Consider the following 18,881-nt stretch of genomic DNA (forward strand, 5'->3'; position numbering starts at 1 on the left):
ACATACGAAGCCAAACAATTTGTTGAGCAATCATGGATCCCAAGCTTGGAATAGTGGAGAGGAAGTGTTAGGGAGGTACTCACTGCAAACTCTAGTGTACTTCTGCTTTCAGGTATATATTTTGCAGTAGTTTATGGATACGTGTGCACATAAGCTCTCTCTCACAGAAACTGGTGTATATCTAGATTATGGGACTTAGTTAGAAAGTGAACTACCTGAGATGAAATTAGAGTGTACTATAAAAGGAAAGGTCTCACCGAGTAATGAAGTTGAAGGGTTGTCATTCCACACGTGAAGTCTCTGGATACAGTCTGAGGTGAAGCATGTTGAGGTGGCAATCGTTGCGTTGGTTAGGTTGTGATCGGCGGATGCAATATTATTTGGTTTGGATTGGGAGATTCACACGGGAAAGTGGGCCCTATCCAAGGGTTCCAGGACTGGGGGAAGTAGGGGCTCTATAGTGAAGATGTGAGGTTCCTGCTGTCTTAGGGTTCAAAAAGTGGAATAGGAAAGGCCTGGCAATGAAAGATATTCTCTGGAGTTCTTGTTCACTATTGCTTTTCTATTCACTTTTAGTGTAGTTTTAGTTGAGTAACTTAGGGAGTTGTATAAACTAATAGTCATGTAGGATGTCCATCAACAGCTGAACTGTCAGGAGTCCAATTTCTAACAGTTAAATTTTTTAAATATTTATTTATTTATTTATTCCCTTTTGTTGCCCTTGTTGTTTTATTGTTGTAGTTATTATTGATGTCATCATTGTTGGATAGGACAGAGAGAAATGGAGAGAGGAGGGGAAGATGGGGAGAGAAAGATACACACCTGCAGACCTGCTTCACCGCCTGTGAAGCGACTCCCCTGCAGGTGGGGAGCCGGGGGCTCGAGCCAGGATCGTTATGCCTGTCCTTGTGCTTTGCGCCACCTGCGCTTAACCCGCTGTGCTACCGCCGACTCCCCTAACAGTTAAATTTAACAATTCAGTTTAAGCAAGATGTCAGATGAAAGATACTTTATGAATTCTGCAGGGTATACTAGTCAATCTTAGCAAGGAAAATGGAATATTGGATGGGGTTTCAATGTTGACTTTGGAATTTTCAGATAAATTTGGATCTGAATTGATAATGTGTTATTAGTAACACCAAATGACATAATGAACTTGGGTTAAAAGCAAACCACCACTCTTCATACGTATTTAACTGGAAGAAAAAAAAATTCTAATATTTTGGATGAAATGTAACTTTAAAGGTCAATATACCCTGCGTCAACAATTGTATTGTGAATCATTAACCTCCTACTTAAAAAAAAAAAGTCAATATACAAAAAAAAAGTGTGAAAATTAAGAAAGAGTTTTAGGAGCCTAAGAATATGTGTTCAATCATTCTGCTTCATCCTATAAAAGTGACTGGAAGCAAAAAAAAAAAGTCAATATATAACAGATAAGATAGATAAGAAATACATTATCTGTGTCTACCAAATTTTCATATTATTCTTACCTTTTATATATTGTTTATATGAAATATATATTATTTTATAGTATTTATGAAATAGTATATTAGTGTTATATAACAAATACTGTAATCTATTTCTAATATAGTACATATGCATGTAAAATTTACTTCCATATGTAGTTCCTTAATATAAAAGCGTTAATTTGAGAGGTAAAACACAAGATATCCTTAAACAAGCCAACAATTTTTCCAAAAACTCCTCGGATTTGAAGAAAGAAGCAGATGAAGTGGAAATAGAAATTAAATATTTAAATCAGGTATCTATTTTGTTAACTTATTTCTATGCATTAATGTAGAAGTGTAATGGCACATACTAGTAGCTACTTAGTTTTTCTTTTCTTTTTTTTTTTTTTTTTTGGTGTATGTGAGAGAATGAAAGAGGGATACCATAGTTTTGCTGTATCATTAAAAAATTTATTTATAAAATGGAAATATTGATAAAACCATAAGATAAGACAGGTATATTTTCAGTTTCTACCACCAGAACTCCCTATCCCATCCCCTCCCTTGAAAGCTTTCCTATTCTTCATCCCTTGAGGAGCATGGACCCAGGATCATTATAGGGTACAGAAGGTAGAAGATCTAGCTTCTGTAATTGCTTCCCTATTGAACATGGGTGTTGGCAGGTTGATCCATACTCCCAACCTATCTCTCTAGTGGGACAGGGCTCTGGGGAGGTGAGGCTCCAGGACACATTGGTGGGGCCACCTATCCAGGGAAGTCCGGTTGACATCATGGTAGTATCTGGAACCTGGTGGCTGAAAGAGAGTTAAGATATAAAGCAAGACAAATTGTTGACTAATCATGAACCTAAAGGCGAGAATATTGCAGATGAAGATTTGGAGTTTTCATTTTGGAAAAAGCTAGTATGTCTATTTTAGGTATATTCCAAGGGGGTCCATGACTTCACTAGTTTTTGCCTGAACCTGACATCTGATATGCAGGTGGACCCAAGTTATTGTCTGGGGAGATGGTTTCATAGTTGGAAAAAGAACAGGGAAGAGAGTAGCTCCCCAAAATGGGGAAAGTACCTAAATATTGTTAACTGTAAACCCCACTGATTTGATCTGGGGCCTGTATCATTTTATGTTGTACCTGGGATTAAACCCAGAGCCTTATGCATTTAAGGCATGTGATCACTGATGGGTCACTTCCATAACCCAAGAAGAATTATTTCTTTTTTTAAAAAAATATTTATTTCCTTTTTGTTGCCCTTGTTGTTTTATTGTTATAGTTACTATTGTTGTTATTATTGATGTCGTTGTTGGTTAGGACAGAGAAATGGAGAGAGATGGGGAAGACAGAAGGAGAAAAAGATAGACACTTGCAGACCTGCTTCACCACCTATGAAGCGAATTCCCTGTAGGTGGGGAGCCAGGGGCTCGAACTGGGATCCTTATGCCTGTCCTTGTACTTTGCACCACCTGCGCTTAACTCAATGCACTGACGCCCAGAAGAATTATTTCTAAAAAGTTTCAATATAGAGATGTGCTTAAGATAATTTATTTGCATAAGTTACTTTTGAAACCTATCTGTGGTTGAAGGTTTTAAGTGTATTCAACTCTGAACTTTGGGAAGAGTCTAACTTTCTTTGAGGGTGATGGTGAAGAAAACATGATGAGGAAAGAAGAGGTAACTAACATGAATTTAAACATTATATGAGTGTTAACAAAAAAAGTACAAGACTGTACAAGGCTCAAAGAAATTTGAAAATTTATGACTATAATCTTTGTAGAATTGTAAGAATTGATGTATATAGAGTATAAGGGGCCCTTGGTTGAGTGTACATGTCATAGTGCACAAGGACCCAGGTTCAAGCCTCTGGTCCCCACCGGCAGGGGAAAAAGCTTTCTGTGTGGTGAAGCAGTGTTGCAGGTGTCTCTCTCCATCTCTATCACCCCTTCCCTCTCGATTTCTAGCTGTCTCTATACAATAAATAAAGAAAGATAATTTAAAAAATAGAGTGTAAGGTTAATGGGTGAGGTACCTCGCTTAGGCACCTATCATGATGAGATAAGAAATTCTACTTATGTGACACCAACAGTCTTGTTAATAATTGTTTCCTCCAAGTAAGGAGACTATTAAAAGATTGATGATATATGATATTTTTGATACATTTCCTGTGTCAGTTATTGAACGGTGGCTTTCAGTGGCAGGTATGAAGTCCCTTCAAGGTCACATCTAAATTTTGAGAAAAAATAACTACCTTCTTCAATTTTTGAAAATTGTGTCAAAGATATGTTTATTATTCAATGATGTGAGGTACCAAATAACAGCACTATCATTTTAGCAATAAGAAAGTGGATGCCACTTACTTTAAAATACATAATACTATTTCTCACTTTGGGAATTAATTTATGCTTTACTTTTAACTGTCTTTTTTTAAAAAAAAAAGAAGATGAAGGACTTGGTGGTGGCACACTTGGTTGAGTGTACACAATACCATGGAAAGGATACTGGTCAAGCCCCTGGTCCTTACTTGCAGGGGGCAAGCTCCATGAGTGGTGAAGCAGTGCTGCAGGTGTCGTGTCTCTCTCCCTTATTCTCCCTCTCCTCTCAATTTTTCTCTGTTCTACAAGATATAAGAAACATAAAGGAAAAATATTTAAAATAAATTTTAAAAATATCTAAAAAAGAAGAGGAAAATTCATTGAAATCTAGAGGAATTGTAAAGAAAAGTTGAGTATGACTTATTGCTCACTTTTACTTGGTTTTATTAGCACCTTCCACTAAAGATAGCCAGTAATACCAAACATGTAAATATTACATTTATATAGGAAAACATTATTTAAGATAAAAGTAAGATAAGATGTATCTTATGCTCTATTTTTCTTACTAGCACATTGCAAGACTTAATGAAACCAAGAATCTTTCAGAAACCCTTGAAGAAAAAGATAAAAATCTAGAAAAGAAAAAAGAATTGAAAGAAAGGTACAGATAAACTTTAAAATTGGATTTTGTTACATTGTTTCTAAAAATTTTATTCTAAATGACTATTCAAGCCACTAACATACATAGTTCCTGTGTAATTTACATAGTGCCAAACTTAGTACAAGTCTTCATTTTCTATGAAATTTTTATTAATATTATTAAATATTATTTTGAGAACTTCCCAAATAACAAAGGACAGAGTGAAACCTTACCATGTATAATATCCCGAGTTCGAGTCCTGCCACCACATGGTGGCATCAGGGGAAACTCCATGAATGATGGAGAAGTGCTGTGGTTTCTTTCTCTTTCCTTGTTTCCCATCTCTTTATCTCTGTCCGTATGAAGTAAAATTAAAAAGTCAGTCTGGGAGCAGTGGAACCACACATGCACGAGAGCCCAGTGCTGCCAAGAAAGTATGTACTACTTTTCAAATTTTCCTGTTATTTAGTACAACTAAGGATATGTAGAGAAAATAGGATCGCAACTACTGTTCTATAACCAGTTAGTTCATTCATGAGAGTTAACAATAGGAGTAAAAGAGGACCACCAGTGGGAACAGCATTGCACTTAGCTTTTTAACACACAGTCAGATGCTTGACAGGTTCTTCCTTTGCCACAGAGAATGAAGATGAACCAAAAAGCTACTAGATTTTGTCTTAGTGGTCATAAAAACAGTGTCAGTAATTGAAGCATTAGGGAGAAAAAAAGAATAGTTTTTCCTGTTACTGTGGTGTATATCCTGTTTTTTAGTCTTTTTTTCCAATATCCTCTTTCATACTTGATAATTCCCCCTTATTAGGGCTCCACTGTCCTTATCCTGATTTGCCAGTGAACTCCTTCCCCAAATTTGCTTTCCTAACCCCCCTTCCTTGGCTCTGTTATATTTGACATACTAATCCCATGTTTCACAGTAATGTGTCTTTAAATTTATAATGAAATTGATTAGAAAAATATACAGATGTATATAATTCCATTTTATTGACAGTTTTTAATATAAAAATTCTAAATTGAGTAGCTTGGCTAGATAGGTCACTTGGAGGGGTGCCATAACCCATACTGTCAGGCACATAACCCATACTCTCTCTCTCTCTCTCTCTCTCTCTCTCTCTCTGAAAAAAGTGATCCTGAGTTGTGAAGCCCTTGTAACAAAACAAAAATCCACTTTAAATTGAGAAGAGCATACCTACTTATTTTTATGAAATACATATTTGGTGCTAATATTTGAGTTATTACTTAAGTATAAATTATTTCTTTTAGAAAATTCAATTAAATTACTCTTCAGTTGAAAAGTTAAAAGACCCATTTATGATTGTAACACTGCTTTAATGACTTCTATATTTGTGCTAGTTTTGTTTCTGAATAAATCTTTAAGACAGTCAGATATAAAATGGGTTATTTGTGAATAAGGTTTTGATTTATACTGTTTTGATATGTTTAGAAAATATTCAAACAGCTTAGTAATGGTGTTTTAAATTGAGGTAACATTGGTTTACAACACTATATATACTTTAGGGGCACAGGCTCATACCTCTTTAAATGTATGTTACCATTCCATTCAAATAACATAATCATAAGGGCTAAAAAGGGTCTAGTGGATTGCAGTAGAGCATTACTGTTATCTGAATGGCATTTATTTTTAAAAATATTGTATACTGAAAATAGCATTGAATTTGATCAGGAAAGTAGGTTTTAGCTGTTACACAAGTAATAATATGGGGGCAGGTCTCTCTTTTTTTTCCTGGCAGGGCTGGGGTGTCCTCACACATGCATGATTTCGCTCCTCCTAGGTAGACCCTTTTCATTCATATATGGAGAGTGAGAGAGAGATTGTATGTGGTGGTACTCCAATGTGACACCAGGACTTGAGCCTGTACTGTGTTTATGACCAAGGCTCATTTCCTCCCTGCTAAGCTATCTCTTTAATCTGGAAAAATCTCTTCAGTTTCCTGAAATTTGGTTTCCTTATATACAAAATAAGGAGTTTTAACTGTATGGTATCTTAACTATATCTTACAGCTTTCATATGTGTTAATTTCACTTAACTAACCAATGTAACTCTATTTTAGAACTTCTGAAAAAGATGAGCATACACTTACATTGAATAAAGCCTCTCAAAACAGTCAACTACTTCTTTCTTATGAATATAAAAAATTAGTCAGACCAGTGAAAATGCATTCTTCAGAATCAAGAGATACAGGTATAGTATCAGTTTATTGTTCAAAACAGTTTTCTTTAGAAACATAAGGAAGGAGAAATAGAAGCAAATTTAGGTGTTTGAAAGAATAGAATAGAATAAGCAATACTGAGAACTAATAGACTTAGGAAAGTACCACTTTGATACTTTCTCAGAACAAATAAACTTTGCCTTATATACCTTTTTCTCTTTTAAGATAGAAATTACATAACATTAAAAAAAAAGTGTTCTGGCCTGTTCTGGTTGCATAGCTATCAAAGGAGTAACACTTACTTATATATTTCTCATTTGAGAAGCTGGATTGTTGGCATGTGTGGGTAACAAACATGTTAATATTTGTAACTTAGGGAGTCGGGCGGTGGCGCAGCTGGTTAAGCTCAGGTGGCGCCAAACCCAATGACTGGTGAAAGGATCCCGGTTTGAGCCCCTGGCTCCCCACCTGCAGGGGAGTTGCTTCACAAGCGGTGAAGCAGGTCTGCAGGTGTCTTTCTCTCCCCCCCTCTGTCTTCCCCTCCTCTCTCCATTTCTCTCTGTCCTATCCAACAACAATGACATCGATAATAACTACAACAATAAAACAATAAGGACAACAAAAGGGAATAAATAAATATTTAAAAATATATTTGTAACTTAGTCACTGAAATATTTGAGTATGTTTTAGCCAATGAATTTGCATGTTAGATTAATCATACTATATTAGATTAACTGCGTTGACTATCTTACCTGTTACCAATATCACTTTTGACTTCTTATTATAAAGATCTAGTTTTCATTTAACATCTGTACTTACTGTAGTAACTATTATATAGCAAGGAATTAAGAGCTTTAAGCAATTGCACATTTCTCTATTTTGATTTAAATAATTATGTAGCTTTGACTTTTTTTAAGTACCAAGTTCAGTTAAATGTTGGGCCTGATGTTTGATTATACTCTGGAATTGATTTGAAGTTGTACTATTTAATCTAGATAAAAAAGAAAAAAATTTTTTGAAGCAGTTAAAGCTTGACAGTATTGATTTCAGACAAAAAGAAAAAGACACACAGGTAGGTATTTTTTTTTTCTTAATAGTTTAAATACTTGTTTGTGTTAAATGAGATCATGGGTATACTATATTTAAGACATAATTTTTAATGTATGTGTGTTTCAAATATATTAAATCAGCCATTTGTACTGAATTCCAAATGATAGCTATGAAGGTAGGAAGATAAGTTAGGGAAGCAAAGTATACTCAATTTCCTTGGGGGAAACTTGAGGTAGGTAGAAGATATGAATATTGATTATATGTAATAATGGAAAAATGTAAATTTACACATGTATAAACAACATTTAGAGTTGACTACTAGAAGAGAAATACAATGTCTAAGTTTCAACTAGTAGAAGAAAAAAGATGAAATGTAACTAGTCCAACAAAAGACAGGAGTGGAGTGGGGTGGTAAAATGGTTAGAAAGCATTAGAAAATAAGATGACAAAAAAAGAAAAGAAAAAGATGACAGAAATAGTTTTGAAGAAATTGCTAGTCATAAAACTATGATTGTGTTAACCCCCATTATGCAAAATGCTGCAGTATACTATTAGAACAGCTGAAGTAGTATGAAAATGAAGATGAAAAGAATAGAATGTATTCATCAGGCAAAAACAAACAAAGCAGATGAAACATGCACTTTATCAGATAGAATACAATATAAGAAGCATTAAGGGCTGGGAGAATAACTCACTTGGATAGTGCATCTGTTTTGTCATGCATATGACCCATGTTTGAGCCCAGCCCCCCACAGCACTGGAGACTTTTCAAAATGAGTAAGAAAGAGAATGAAACAATACCCATATCAACAAAACAAACTTTCACTACCTTTCATTGTTCTTCAACCAGGACTAGACATTAAAAAATAGATTTACAGGGTCCTGGCACCAAGTAGAACAAGCATGTTACAGTGTTCAAGAATTCAGGTTCAAATCTCTGACCCACCTGTAGTGGAGAGGCTTCATGAGTGATAAAGCAGTGCTGTCTCTCTCCCTTCTTAGTTTCTCTCTCCAAAATAAATAGATATACATTGCTAGTTCTTCTTCTTCTAGCGTTTGCCCTTCTTCTGTAGCCAGTCAACAGCGTCAGGTTGAGCCTGATGTAAAGTTTCGAGACCTCCTTTGAATCTGGAGAGGTGGCAGTCGTTGACAATGTGGGTCATAGTCTGTCTGTAGCCGCAGGGGCAGTTCGGGTCGACTCTGGCTCCCCAGTGATGGAACATAGTGGCGCACCGGCCATGGCCTGTTCGATAGCGATTGAGGAGGGCCCAATCATAACGTGCTAGGTCAAAGCCGGGTTGACGCTTGCAGGGGTCTGTGATGAGGTGTTTGTTCTTGACCTCAGCTGACTGCCAACTCTGTTTCCAAGAGTCTGGAACAGAGAAGTTCAGTGTAGGCGTAGAGGACCAGATTGGGTGACGAGACGTCAAGCGTTGGACAGGGTGGGCGAAGATATCCGTGTATATTGGCAGGTCCGGTCGAGCGTAGACGTGGGAAATGAATTTAGATGATGCCGCATCCCGACGAATATCTGGTGGGGCGATGTTGCTAAGAACTGGCAGCCATGGAACCGGGGTGGAATGGATGGTTCCAGAAATTATCCTCATGGAGGAATATAATTTGGAATCGAATTACATTGCTAGTAATACCTTATAACTCCTGAAGCCCCACAAAACTCACATATTCTGTTTTCTTTTTCTCTGTCTTTACTTTATAAATATTTATTTATTTATTTATTTGGGGGTAGAGACAGAGGAATTGAGGGGAGGGAGAGTGAAAGAGACATCTATAGCTCTGCTTCATTGTTAAGCTTCCCCTCTGCAGGTGGAGGAGCCTAGGGCATTGAACCCTGGTCCTTGCTGCTGTAATGTGTGTGCTCTTATCAGGTCCACTTTGCACCATTTTCTTTTTCTATGAAGTGATAGGTTACTCTGCTTTCATCAGCTTTTTTAAAATAATTTTATTAGGGGGTTTAATGGCTTCCTGTACTGTTGTTGACACAGGGATACAATTTCTCATCTCCCTGTGACAAGTGTCTGCAGGACATTGTCACCCCCAATTAAGTCCTTTACTACCGTCACAAAAAAGCAGTTTATTTAAATACAGAAATACAGAAATACTGCTAAGCATAGTTATAATACTTGATCAAAACATTAAATTTCTTCTCTTCCTTCCCTCTCCCTACACCAGACCACTGCTCAGCTCTGGTTTATAATAGTACCTAGTAATTGAGATTGTGATCTCTAGTACCTCAGTCATGAAAATATGTTGCATTATTTCTTTTACTATCTTCCTGGACAAACCATTAAATTTCTTAAATCTTAAACTTTTGTTTTCAAGTGTTTGAGTTAATGTCTTGTATGTACTGGTCTCAGTTATCATTGTTACTGGTATTGATAATAATGGTGATGGTGAAAAGGATGAGAGTTCTCAGTAGCTATGGCAAATATTTTTTAAATGGTGTTGTTCACACAATTTTAATACTTAATTTTTTTCAGGTGGTAAATGACACTACTAGGAGTAGCCATTCAAAACTTTCTCAAAATTTTATGCAATTCAGGTAATTCTTAAAAATAAGAAAATACTTTAATTTATTATATAATCAGTTCAGTAACTAATACATTTTGTTTATTGCATTTTAGATTGCTTACTTCACAAAAACAGTCAAATTGCAGTCAGTGGTTTGAAAAAGGAGATACAGGTACTTTTTATATTTTTCATAAACAAGAATAGCAAGTCTCTGTAGTATTCAAATAAATTATTTGGATTTTTTGCATCTCAATTTAATTAATCATCCATTTCCAGTTTTCTAAATATGAAACCAAATACATTTTGTAAAATTCGAAAAACAAAGAAAGATATAAAAACATCACTCTCTAGATAGAACTGATGCATACATACTGGTATATGTTCTATTTTTAGGTTTATTATACTTAGACTGCATGGGAGAAAGAAAGAGGAAGAGCGATTGAGTCATCTGAGGCAGAGAGAAGGAGAGAGAGAGAGAGACAAAGGCACTAGTGCAGTTCATCCAGTGCCAAGGATTGAACCAGTAACCTCATGCATGAAAATTCTATATTCTGCCAATTAAACTATTTCCCTGCTACTCTCTTTTTTTTCTATGTGTATGTTTTGTTCTTGTACCCCTCTCTAATTTTAAGCCCATGCCATTTAGTATCCTCTTCTCTCCACTTGATATACTATCTAAAAACATTTTACTTATTTATTTATTTATTTATTGGATAGAGACAGAAACTGAGAGGAGAGTGGGAGACAGAGAGAGACACCCAGAAGGTGGGGGACCAGGGCCTTGAACCTGGATCCTTGTGCATTGTAACATGTGCACTCAACCAGGTGCACCACTGTCTGGCCCCTCCATTTGATATACTATTGAGGGTATTTCTTCAAACCATTAAGCTGATTTCATGTATAATGACTGTATAATATTTCATTTTGTGGATATTCTGGAATTTGCTTAGGCAATAGACCATTGAAATTTTTTTATAAGGTGCTAGGGGTCAAACCCAGAGCTTTAAATGTGCAAGATATTTGTTCTAACAGTGTTATATCCCTGCTCCTTTCATTGATATTTTGTGCTTTCTAGGATTATTTTCAGCTGTTATACATAATATTACTATATTATTGATACATCTTTGAATATAGTCTATATATCTTGATATAGTCTTTGAATAGTTTCTTTAAATAAAATCATAGAATAATTGTAAGATAAATATGAATTAGTTTATTATCCTAGAATCTATTAGATATTGGTACTTTGATACACCTTTGAAAATACTTGTTACTTATATCTATAATGTACACATATATGTATATATAAACTGCATCTGTAACACACAACTGACTCTTGAACAATTGGGGGCATCACCTCCCTATACAGTTGAAAACCCATATGTAACTTTTGACTCTAAAAAAAAAAACCTTAACTACCAAGAGCTCGAGAGAGAACTCGTAGATGGACTATGTGCCTTGCCCTGCCTGTGACTCAAGTGTAAACCACCACAAATGCAGTGCTGTGGAATCAGAGAAAGCTCCAGTACTGTGGGTCTCACCTTCTCTCTGTCTTTATCTCTCTTTGTTTATCTCAATGACAAAGTAGCCCAGAGTGGTGAAATATATATATATATATATATATATATGTATATATCTATGTATGTATATATATATATATACATAGATATATATATATATATGTTTTCAGAAAAGTCATGCATTGTTTTGCTTAGAAAAACAGAAAAATGCTTTATGACTTTTCTGACAACCCAGTATATTAAAGTGTTTTACGATAAACTGAATTAAAGAAAAGGTGTTGAGATGATCATGAATACATTTACAACGATTACCACAAGCTCATCCTCTCTTCACAAGAAAATATGTGTATAAATGGAACTGAACAGTTTAAACTTGTATTGCTGAAAGATTAACTGTATACGTATTCTGATAACCCTGTATTAATACTATTATACCTATTAGCCTCTATAAAAGTCTATACCTTTTCCTGGTAGCAAGTGAATAGCAACTTGTACTTTGAAGTTTTAAAAATGTTTAATTAAGGGTGGGGGTAGATAGCATAATGGTTATGCAAGGAGACTCTCATGCTTGAGGCTCCAAAGTCCCAAGTTCAATCCCTCACACCATAATAAGCCAGAACTGTGCAGTGCTCTGGTGTCTCTCTGTGTCTTTCTCTCTCTGCATCTCTCTCAAAGATAAAATAAGTAAAATACTTTAAAAATGTTTAATTAGTTCTAGCAATATAAACATTCTGTAAATATACATACATTTAAAATAATTATATATTTCTGAAGCTGTCACACTCAGTATATGATTCAGCCAACACAATATGTTTATTCCATGCAGATGAATATTCTTGCTTTTTTTCTGGAAGAATAATGTTTTATAGTCTACCTGGTGGTCTAGTCCACTTGTTTATAATCCTCTGTCAGAATTATGAGTGAACTATAAAGTGTTAAATGGAAGAATGACTCATCTCTACAAACAACATTCTACTAATATAGATACACGGTGAATGCTGGTGGAGGATATAACATAATGTTTATGTAAAATGTTTGCATGCCAGAGGCTCTGAAGTCCCAAGTTCAGTCTCCCACATTGTCTTAAACCAGAGCTGAGCAGTGCTCTGGTTTAAAACAAAAATGGAGAACTTCTGGGAGGTGGGATTATGTAGTAGCAAGCAGTTCTCCCCAATCAACTGGGAAAAGCAATGAAAATCACCTCTGAAAACTCAACAAATGTGACCAGGATCTCTTCAAACTCGCGAAGCCATGGGTAAGTACAGACTTGTGTGGCTTGTAGACAGAAGGGGGGGGGGGGGAAGCAATTCCCGGCCACTAAAAGGCCATACTCAGGGTTGGCTTGGTGCCAGACTGGCAGCTGAGACACACTTCTGGGTCCAAGTTAAAGAAATAACAAAGAAAGGAAAGGAAAAGGAAAGGAAAAGGAAAGGAATGGAGGAAGGAAAAGGAAAGAAGAAAGAAAGAAAACTACCTAAAGCCACAGGTGAATACAGACACATGTGGCTTAGGGACTGAAAAGGTGAGTAAGTAATTCCCAGGACTAAAAGTTAGAACTTAGAGACAGCAGTCACAAAATTAGATTGGTGGTTGAGACACATCACTACCAGGTTTGAGTTTTAGCAAGAAAAAAACTTTTAAATAAAAAAAAATGCTTAAAAATTCAGTTTACAACTGTGACTTCTTGAGTTTCCAATGCTGTTACCCCACAGAGGCAGGAACAACAGCAGGAGACCCTATATTGACATTTGGGTCGCAGAACCAGCCCAATAACTGGATAAAAATCTCCCCCACTGGGGGTCGGGCGGTGGCACAGTGGGTTAAGCGCACGTGGCGCAAAGCGCAGGGACCAGCGTAAGGATCCCGGTTAGAGCCCCCCGGCTCCCCACCTGCAGTGGAGTCGCTTCACGGGCGGTGAAGCAGGTATACAGGTGTCTATCTTTCTCTCCCCCTCTCTGTCTTCCCCTCCTCTCTCCATTTCTCTCTGTCCTATCCAACAACAAAGCAACGCCAACAATGGCAATAATAACCGCAACGAGGCTGCAACAACTAGGGCAACAAAAAGGGGGAAAAATGGCCTCCAGGAGCGGTGGATTCATGGTGCAGGCACCGAGCCCAGCAATAACCCTGGAGGGAAAAAAAAAAAAAAATCTCCCCCACCAAGATGTATACACAGGGAAATCAAACACCTTACCCACAGTGCCTCCTGCTGGCACAGCGACAATATCCACACTAAATGAGGAAATTGAGAAATACACAAACAGCAATAACAGAAACCCCAAATGACCAGACAGAAATAGATCTAGAAAAAAATGATAGAGTTCAGAAAACTAACTATGAAATCAATTCAAGAAACTAAAGTTAAGATTCAAGAACTAAATAATAATTTTACCAAAGAATTACAAAGTATAGGAAAAAAAGAAAAACCTTCAAACAGAGCTGCAGGGCCTGAAGGACACTTTGAATGCAGTTCAGGTTGAGGTTAGAGGCCTCAGAAGTCGACTTAACCAAGTGGATAGAGAATATCAGCACTAGAAGACACAACCCCCCCCCCACATTCTGAATTTAAAACTCTTGGAGAGGAAAAGGTTGAGGAGAAATGAAGCATGTCTCAACAAAATAGCAGACTCCATCAGAAAGATTAGCATAAGGATTATTGGAATCCCTGAGGAAAAAGAAAGGGGGATAGAGAACATGCTCAAAATACAGAAGTCCAAGAATGTGAATGCATACCTAAATTTTTGAATCCAAAATGATACACACCAAGACACATTACTGTAAAACTATCCAAAATCCAGGATAAGTGCACATGGCACAAAGAGCAAGGACTGACATAAGGATCCTGGTTCAAGCCCCCGGCTCCCCACCTGCAGGGGAGTTGTTTCACAGGTGGTGAAGCAGGTCTGCAGGTCTCTATCTTTCTCTCCCTCTCTCTGTCTTCCCCTTCTCTCTCCATTTCTCTCTGTCCTATCCAACAACATCAATAATAATGACAATAAAACAACAAGGACAACAAAAGGGAATAAATAAATTTTTTTTTTAATCTCAAAAAAATATCCAAAATCAAGGACAAGGAAAAAATAGTACAGGCGCCAGGGAAAGGAAGAGACTATCCAAAAGATTAATGACTCCAAGAGCTGGTTCTTTGAAAGGATAAATAAAAATAGATAAACCACTGGCTCACGAAAAGCAAAAGAGAGAAAGCTATGATTAAAACAATCAAGAATGAGAGGTGAAATTACAACTGAAGATGGGGAGATACAAAGAATCAAACATGGATATTATGAGCATCTATGGAAATAAATTGGAAATCTAGAAGAGATGGATGTATTTGTAGAATCATACCACCTTCCTAGCTTAACCCAAGAGGAAGAATATAGTTTAAACAAGTGAGTCACTAGTTGAGAAATTGAATCAGTAATCAAAAATCTACCCAAGAGTAATTCAGGCCCAGAAGGTTTTCCTAATGAATTCTGTTAAGACTTTGAAAGAAGAACTAACACCTATTTTCCTCAAGCTATTTCAGGAAATTGAAGAAGGGAAAACACTATCAAACACATTCTATGAGGCAAGTATCACTTGACCCCGCAAACCAGGAAGGGACTCTACCAGAAAAGAAAACTATAGAACTATATCGCTGATAGAGCTGAAATAGGTCAGTTGGGAGAGCGTTAGACTGAAGAACTATATCACTGATGAATATTGACTGCAAAGATCCTGAATGAAATCTTGGCAAATTGAATCCAACAACGTATCAAGGATATCACCTACAATCCAACAACATATCCAAGGATATCAACATAACATTCACCAAGACCAAGTAAGATTCATCGCTGGGAAATAGATGGTTCAACATTTGCAAATCAATTAATGTAATCCATCATATCAACAAAAAGAAAGAAATCACCTGGTCATAAGGCCCAAGATAATAGAGCACATGTGCACAAGTATCCATAAGTTGGGGAAAGTGCACAATAGTTTGTGTTGAGCCAGTAAATGAAGCAAACAAGTAGACCTAAAAGACAACATAAAGTACTTAATCAAATAGTTTCTACTCAGACCCAGATACCCTCCTCACCTACCTTCTATTACATGCCCTCAATCACTCCAAACTAACTTTGTCAGACAAAGTAAGGCTACAAAAGCTGGATAAGGGCAAGAGACTGGCATACTTTAATGATGGCTCTTTTGGTTACTACCAGGCCACCCCATCACCTAGAGCTCTAGTCAGGGAATCTTAGGATCCCCACACAGACATAATGAGCATAGACCGCTAACATCCCTCTCTCCACTGTCATTGATCATCTCCATCAGGAGCAACATAATGAAACCCCTCATGGGCCTCTATAGGACCTTGCCCTCAGTGTGGATCAACAATGGTAGGGACTGCCCCACTCTCTGAAGGGAGGTTGGGCCAACATACTCTACCACCTGAAGAAGATGGGTCCGGCAATGAGTGCAGCCTAGGATGTTCCTAGTTATTACCTTAGAATGCAAGCTCAGACCTACAGGGATGGAGAGATTATACAGGCTCCTGCACTAAATATGGGTCCCAGATCCAATCAATGAGGTTTACAATTAATGTTATTTATATATTTTTCCCATATTTGGGAGCTACTCTCTTCCCTAATCCAGCTTTTTAGTTCTTTTTCCAACTCTGACACCATCTCCCCAGACAATTCCTGTAGTCCACTTGCATGTTAGCTGTTGGGCTCAGGAAAAAAATTAGTAAAGACATGGACTCCTTGGAATATATCTAAAATAGACCTACTAGCTTTTTCAAAAATTGAGACCCCAAATCTCATCTGCTATAGTCTTGCCTGATTATTAAATAATTTTGTTTTTCTTTGTATCAATGCTTTTTCAGATTCAAGTTGCTGATGCTACCATGATGCCAACCTGACTTCCCTGGACAGATAACCTCACCAATGTGTCCTGGAACCCCACCTCTCCAGAGCCCTGCCCCAGTAGGGAAAGTAGAAACAGGCTGGGAGTATGGATTGACCTGGCAATGTCCATGTTCAGCAGAGAAGCAACTATAGAAGCCAGGCCTTCCACCCTCTGTACCCCATAATGACCCTGGATCCTTGGTCACAGAATAGGAAAGTTTTCAGCGAGGGGATGGGATATGGAACTCTGGTAGTGGGAATTGTGTAGAATTGTAACCCTTTTATCCTATGGTCTTGTTGACATTTTTTATTTTATAAATAAATTTTTAAAAATCACCTGGTCATATCAATTGATGTTGAAATGGCATTTGACAAGATCCAACACCCACTTATGGTAAAGACCCTCCAGAAACTGCTAGGCAGTTGTGACTCCAAGCCCCTCTTCTGAGACCTGCCCAGGCATGGACTCCTGACCCAGGTCCTCCTAAAACACCAAGCATAATGAGGAGACAAAAAAATTACCTGTACTGATGGATAAAGATCATGGGAGAAAACATCATATTTAGTAGAGGTGTGTAAACTTTCTAAAGGTAACTTCTAAGCTATAATAATAAGAACAGCCACTGAAATGCAACATTCAGTGGAAGGAAACTTCAACAAAGTCAGTGTGAGAGAATGTATTAGAGTAACCCTAACAAATTACAGAGCTAAAGAATAGTATCTGAGCTTTTTTAAAAAAAAAGTGTAGTAGAGGGAATCAACAGCAGAAACTGAAAGTTGAAATGTTGAACTCAAGGACAGGATGGAGGATACTATATGGAAAATACAACATGGGAAGTTGATTCATGTCAACAACTGAGAGTCAGGTAAATTATAAATTATTCAATTAAATGATTTGAGAAAAAAATAAGGTAGAGGAAACACTGATGAAAAATACCAGCAGAAGGAAAAGAGGCCTAAAGCAAGTGAAGATAATGCTAGAGTTATGGTACAATATCAAGAGGAACAAATATACATCACAGGAGTACTCAAAAGAGAAGCAATAAAAAAGGAAATAATTCTTATTTAAGGAACCAGTAAATGATACTTTTCTCAAATGAAGCGAGGAAACAAATACTTAGATTCAGGAAGCTCAAAAAGTTCCAATAAACAAGAAGAAACCAAACAAATGCATACCGAGACATACTAAATTAACAAAGTCCAAAGGTAAAGAGAGACTCCTAATAGTATTAAGAAAATTCAGAAAGCAAAAAAATTTTACTTTGTGTTCCCTTGTTCTGGTCTATTTTTCAATGTCTGATGTCCATGGGGATTTCTATAAAAGGAAAATACTGAATGAGTTCACTCAGTATACAAAGAAACAAGACATATATCCAAAGGACTTGAAAGTACTCATTTTAAAGGTTATATATGTACCCCTGTATTAATAGCTACACTATTTCCAATATCTAAAACATGGAAACAGCCTAAATACCCAAGGTCAATAAAAAGAGTTTAATTCATGTGGAGCAAAGTGGATGGAACTAGATGTGAGTATGCTTTGTGAAATAAAAGATGGACAACAGCCCATTGTTTTTATTCATAGTGAAATATAGATGATTAAAGCAAATAATAATAATGTTAACCAGACTGTCTCTTGGGAGAACCTATGATGGTTATGCAAGAGGGGCACAGAATTTTCATAGAGGGTATGGTAGCTAACGTTGGTGGAGAGTGTTGGTGTAAAATTATACACCTGAAATTTTAATGTTTGTAAAATAAAAGGTGGGAATAAAAATATACTTTTAGATTTCTATTGTAAAACTGAAGCTACCAAAGGGAGTTTGAATAGTGGGATGAGGGAAGTAGAATGCAAGGGTGAAAGTGATTGAGTATATTTCAGTGGAATATTGATACTTTGGTAGTGGGTATAGTATGGTAACATTTTGAAGAAGTGAAATTGACCTAAAGCATGTGGCCTTTTAAATAAAGTATACCTCAAGAAAAAAATAAGTTAAAAAAAAATGAAAGACTGACAAATATGGCTATATTAAAGTTAAGAATGCCAAGGCCAGCAAGATAGCCTGCTTGGATAGTTAGTGCTCATGCTTTGTCACATACATGACCCAGGCTTGAGCCTGGCTCCCACCAAAGCACTGGAGAAAGCTTTGGTGCAATGGTATCTTTCCCACTCTCCTCCTGTCTCTGTATTTCTAGTTGAAAAATTTGGCTTTGTGCAGTGTAACCCTGGAAATGATCAAATAAGAAGGAAAGTGGTCATATGCAATAGGTTGAGTAAATATGTTATAT

General features: G+C 36.7%; 1 protein-coding gene and 1 long non-coding RNA gene across 2 annotated transcripts in view; both read left to right on the forward strand.

The window, feature by feature from the left end:
* The window catches only part of C16H14orf39 (chromosome 16 C14orf39 homolog), a 47,798-nt gene that overhangs the window by 13,897 nt on the left and 15,020 nt on the right, over window positions 1-18,881 (forward strand). The window contains exons 8-13 of the mRNA XM_060174894.1: window positions 1,645-1,765; window positions 4,348-4,439; window positions 6,506-6,636; window positions 7,600-7,676; window positions 10,153-10,214; window positions 10,297-10,355. Coding sequence (XP_060030877.1) covers window positions 1,645-1,765; window positions 4,348-4,439; window positions 6,506-6,636; window positions 7,600-7,676; window positions 10,153-10,214; window positions 10,297-10,355 — 542 coding nt within the window. The remainder of the gene's footprint in view (window positions 1-1,644; window positions 1,766-4,347; window positions 4,440-6,505; window positions 6,637-7,599; window positions 7,677-10,152; window positions 10,215-10,296; window positions 10,356-18,881) is intronic.
* On the forward strand, window positions 11,895-16,928 carry LOC132533433 (uncharacterized). The gene is made up of 2 exons (XR_009545323.1): window positions 11,895-12,958; window positions 16,571-16,928. It is a non-coding gene; the product is annotated as an uncharacterized LOC132533433 (long non-coding RNA).

This window comes from Erinaceus europaeus, chromosome 16 (assembly GCF_950295315.1).
Source record: "Erinaceus europaeus chromosome 16, mEriEur2.1, whole genome shotgun sequence".
Classification (NCBI taxonomy): Eukaryota; Metazoa; Chordata; class Mammalia; order Eulipotyphla; family Erinaceidae; genus Erinaceus; species Erinaceus europaeus.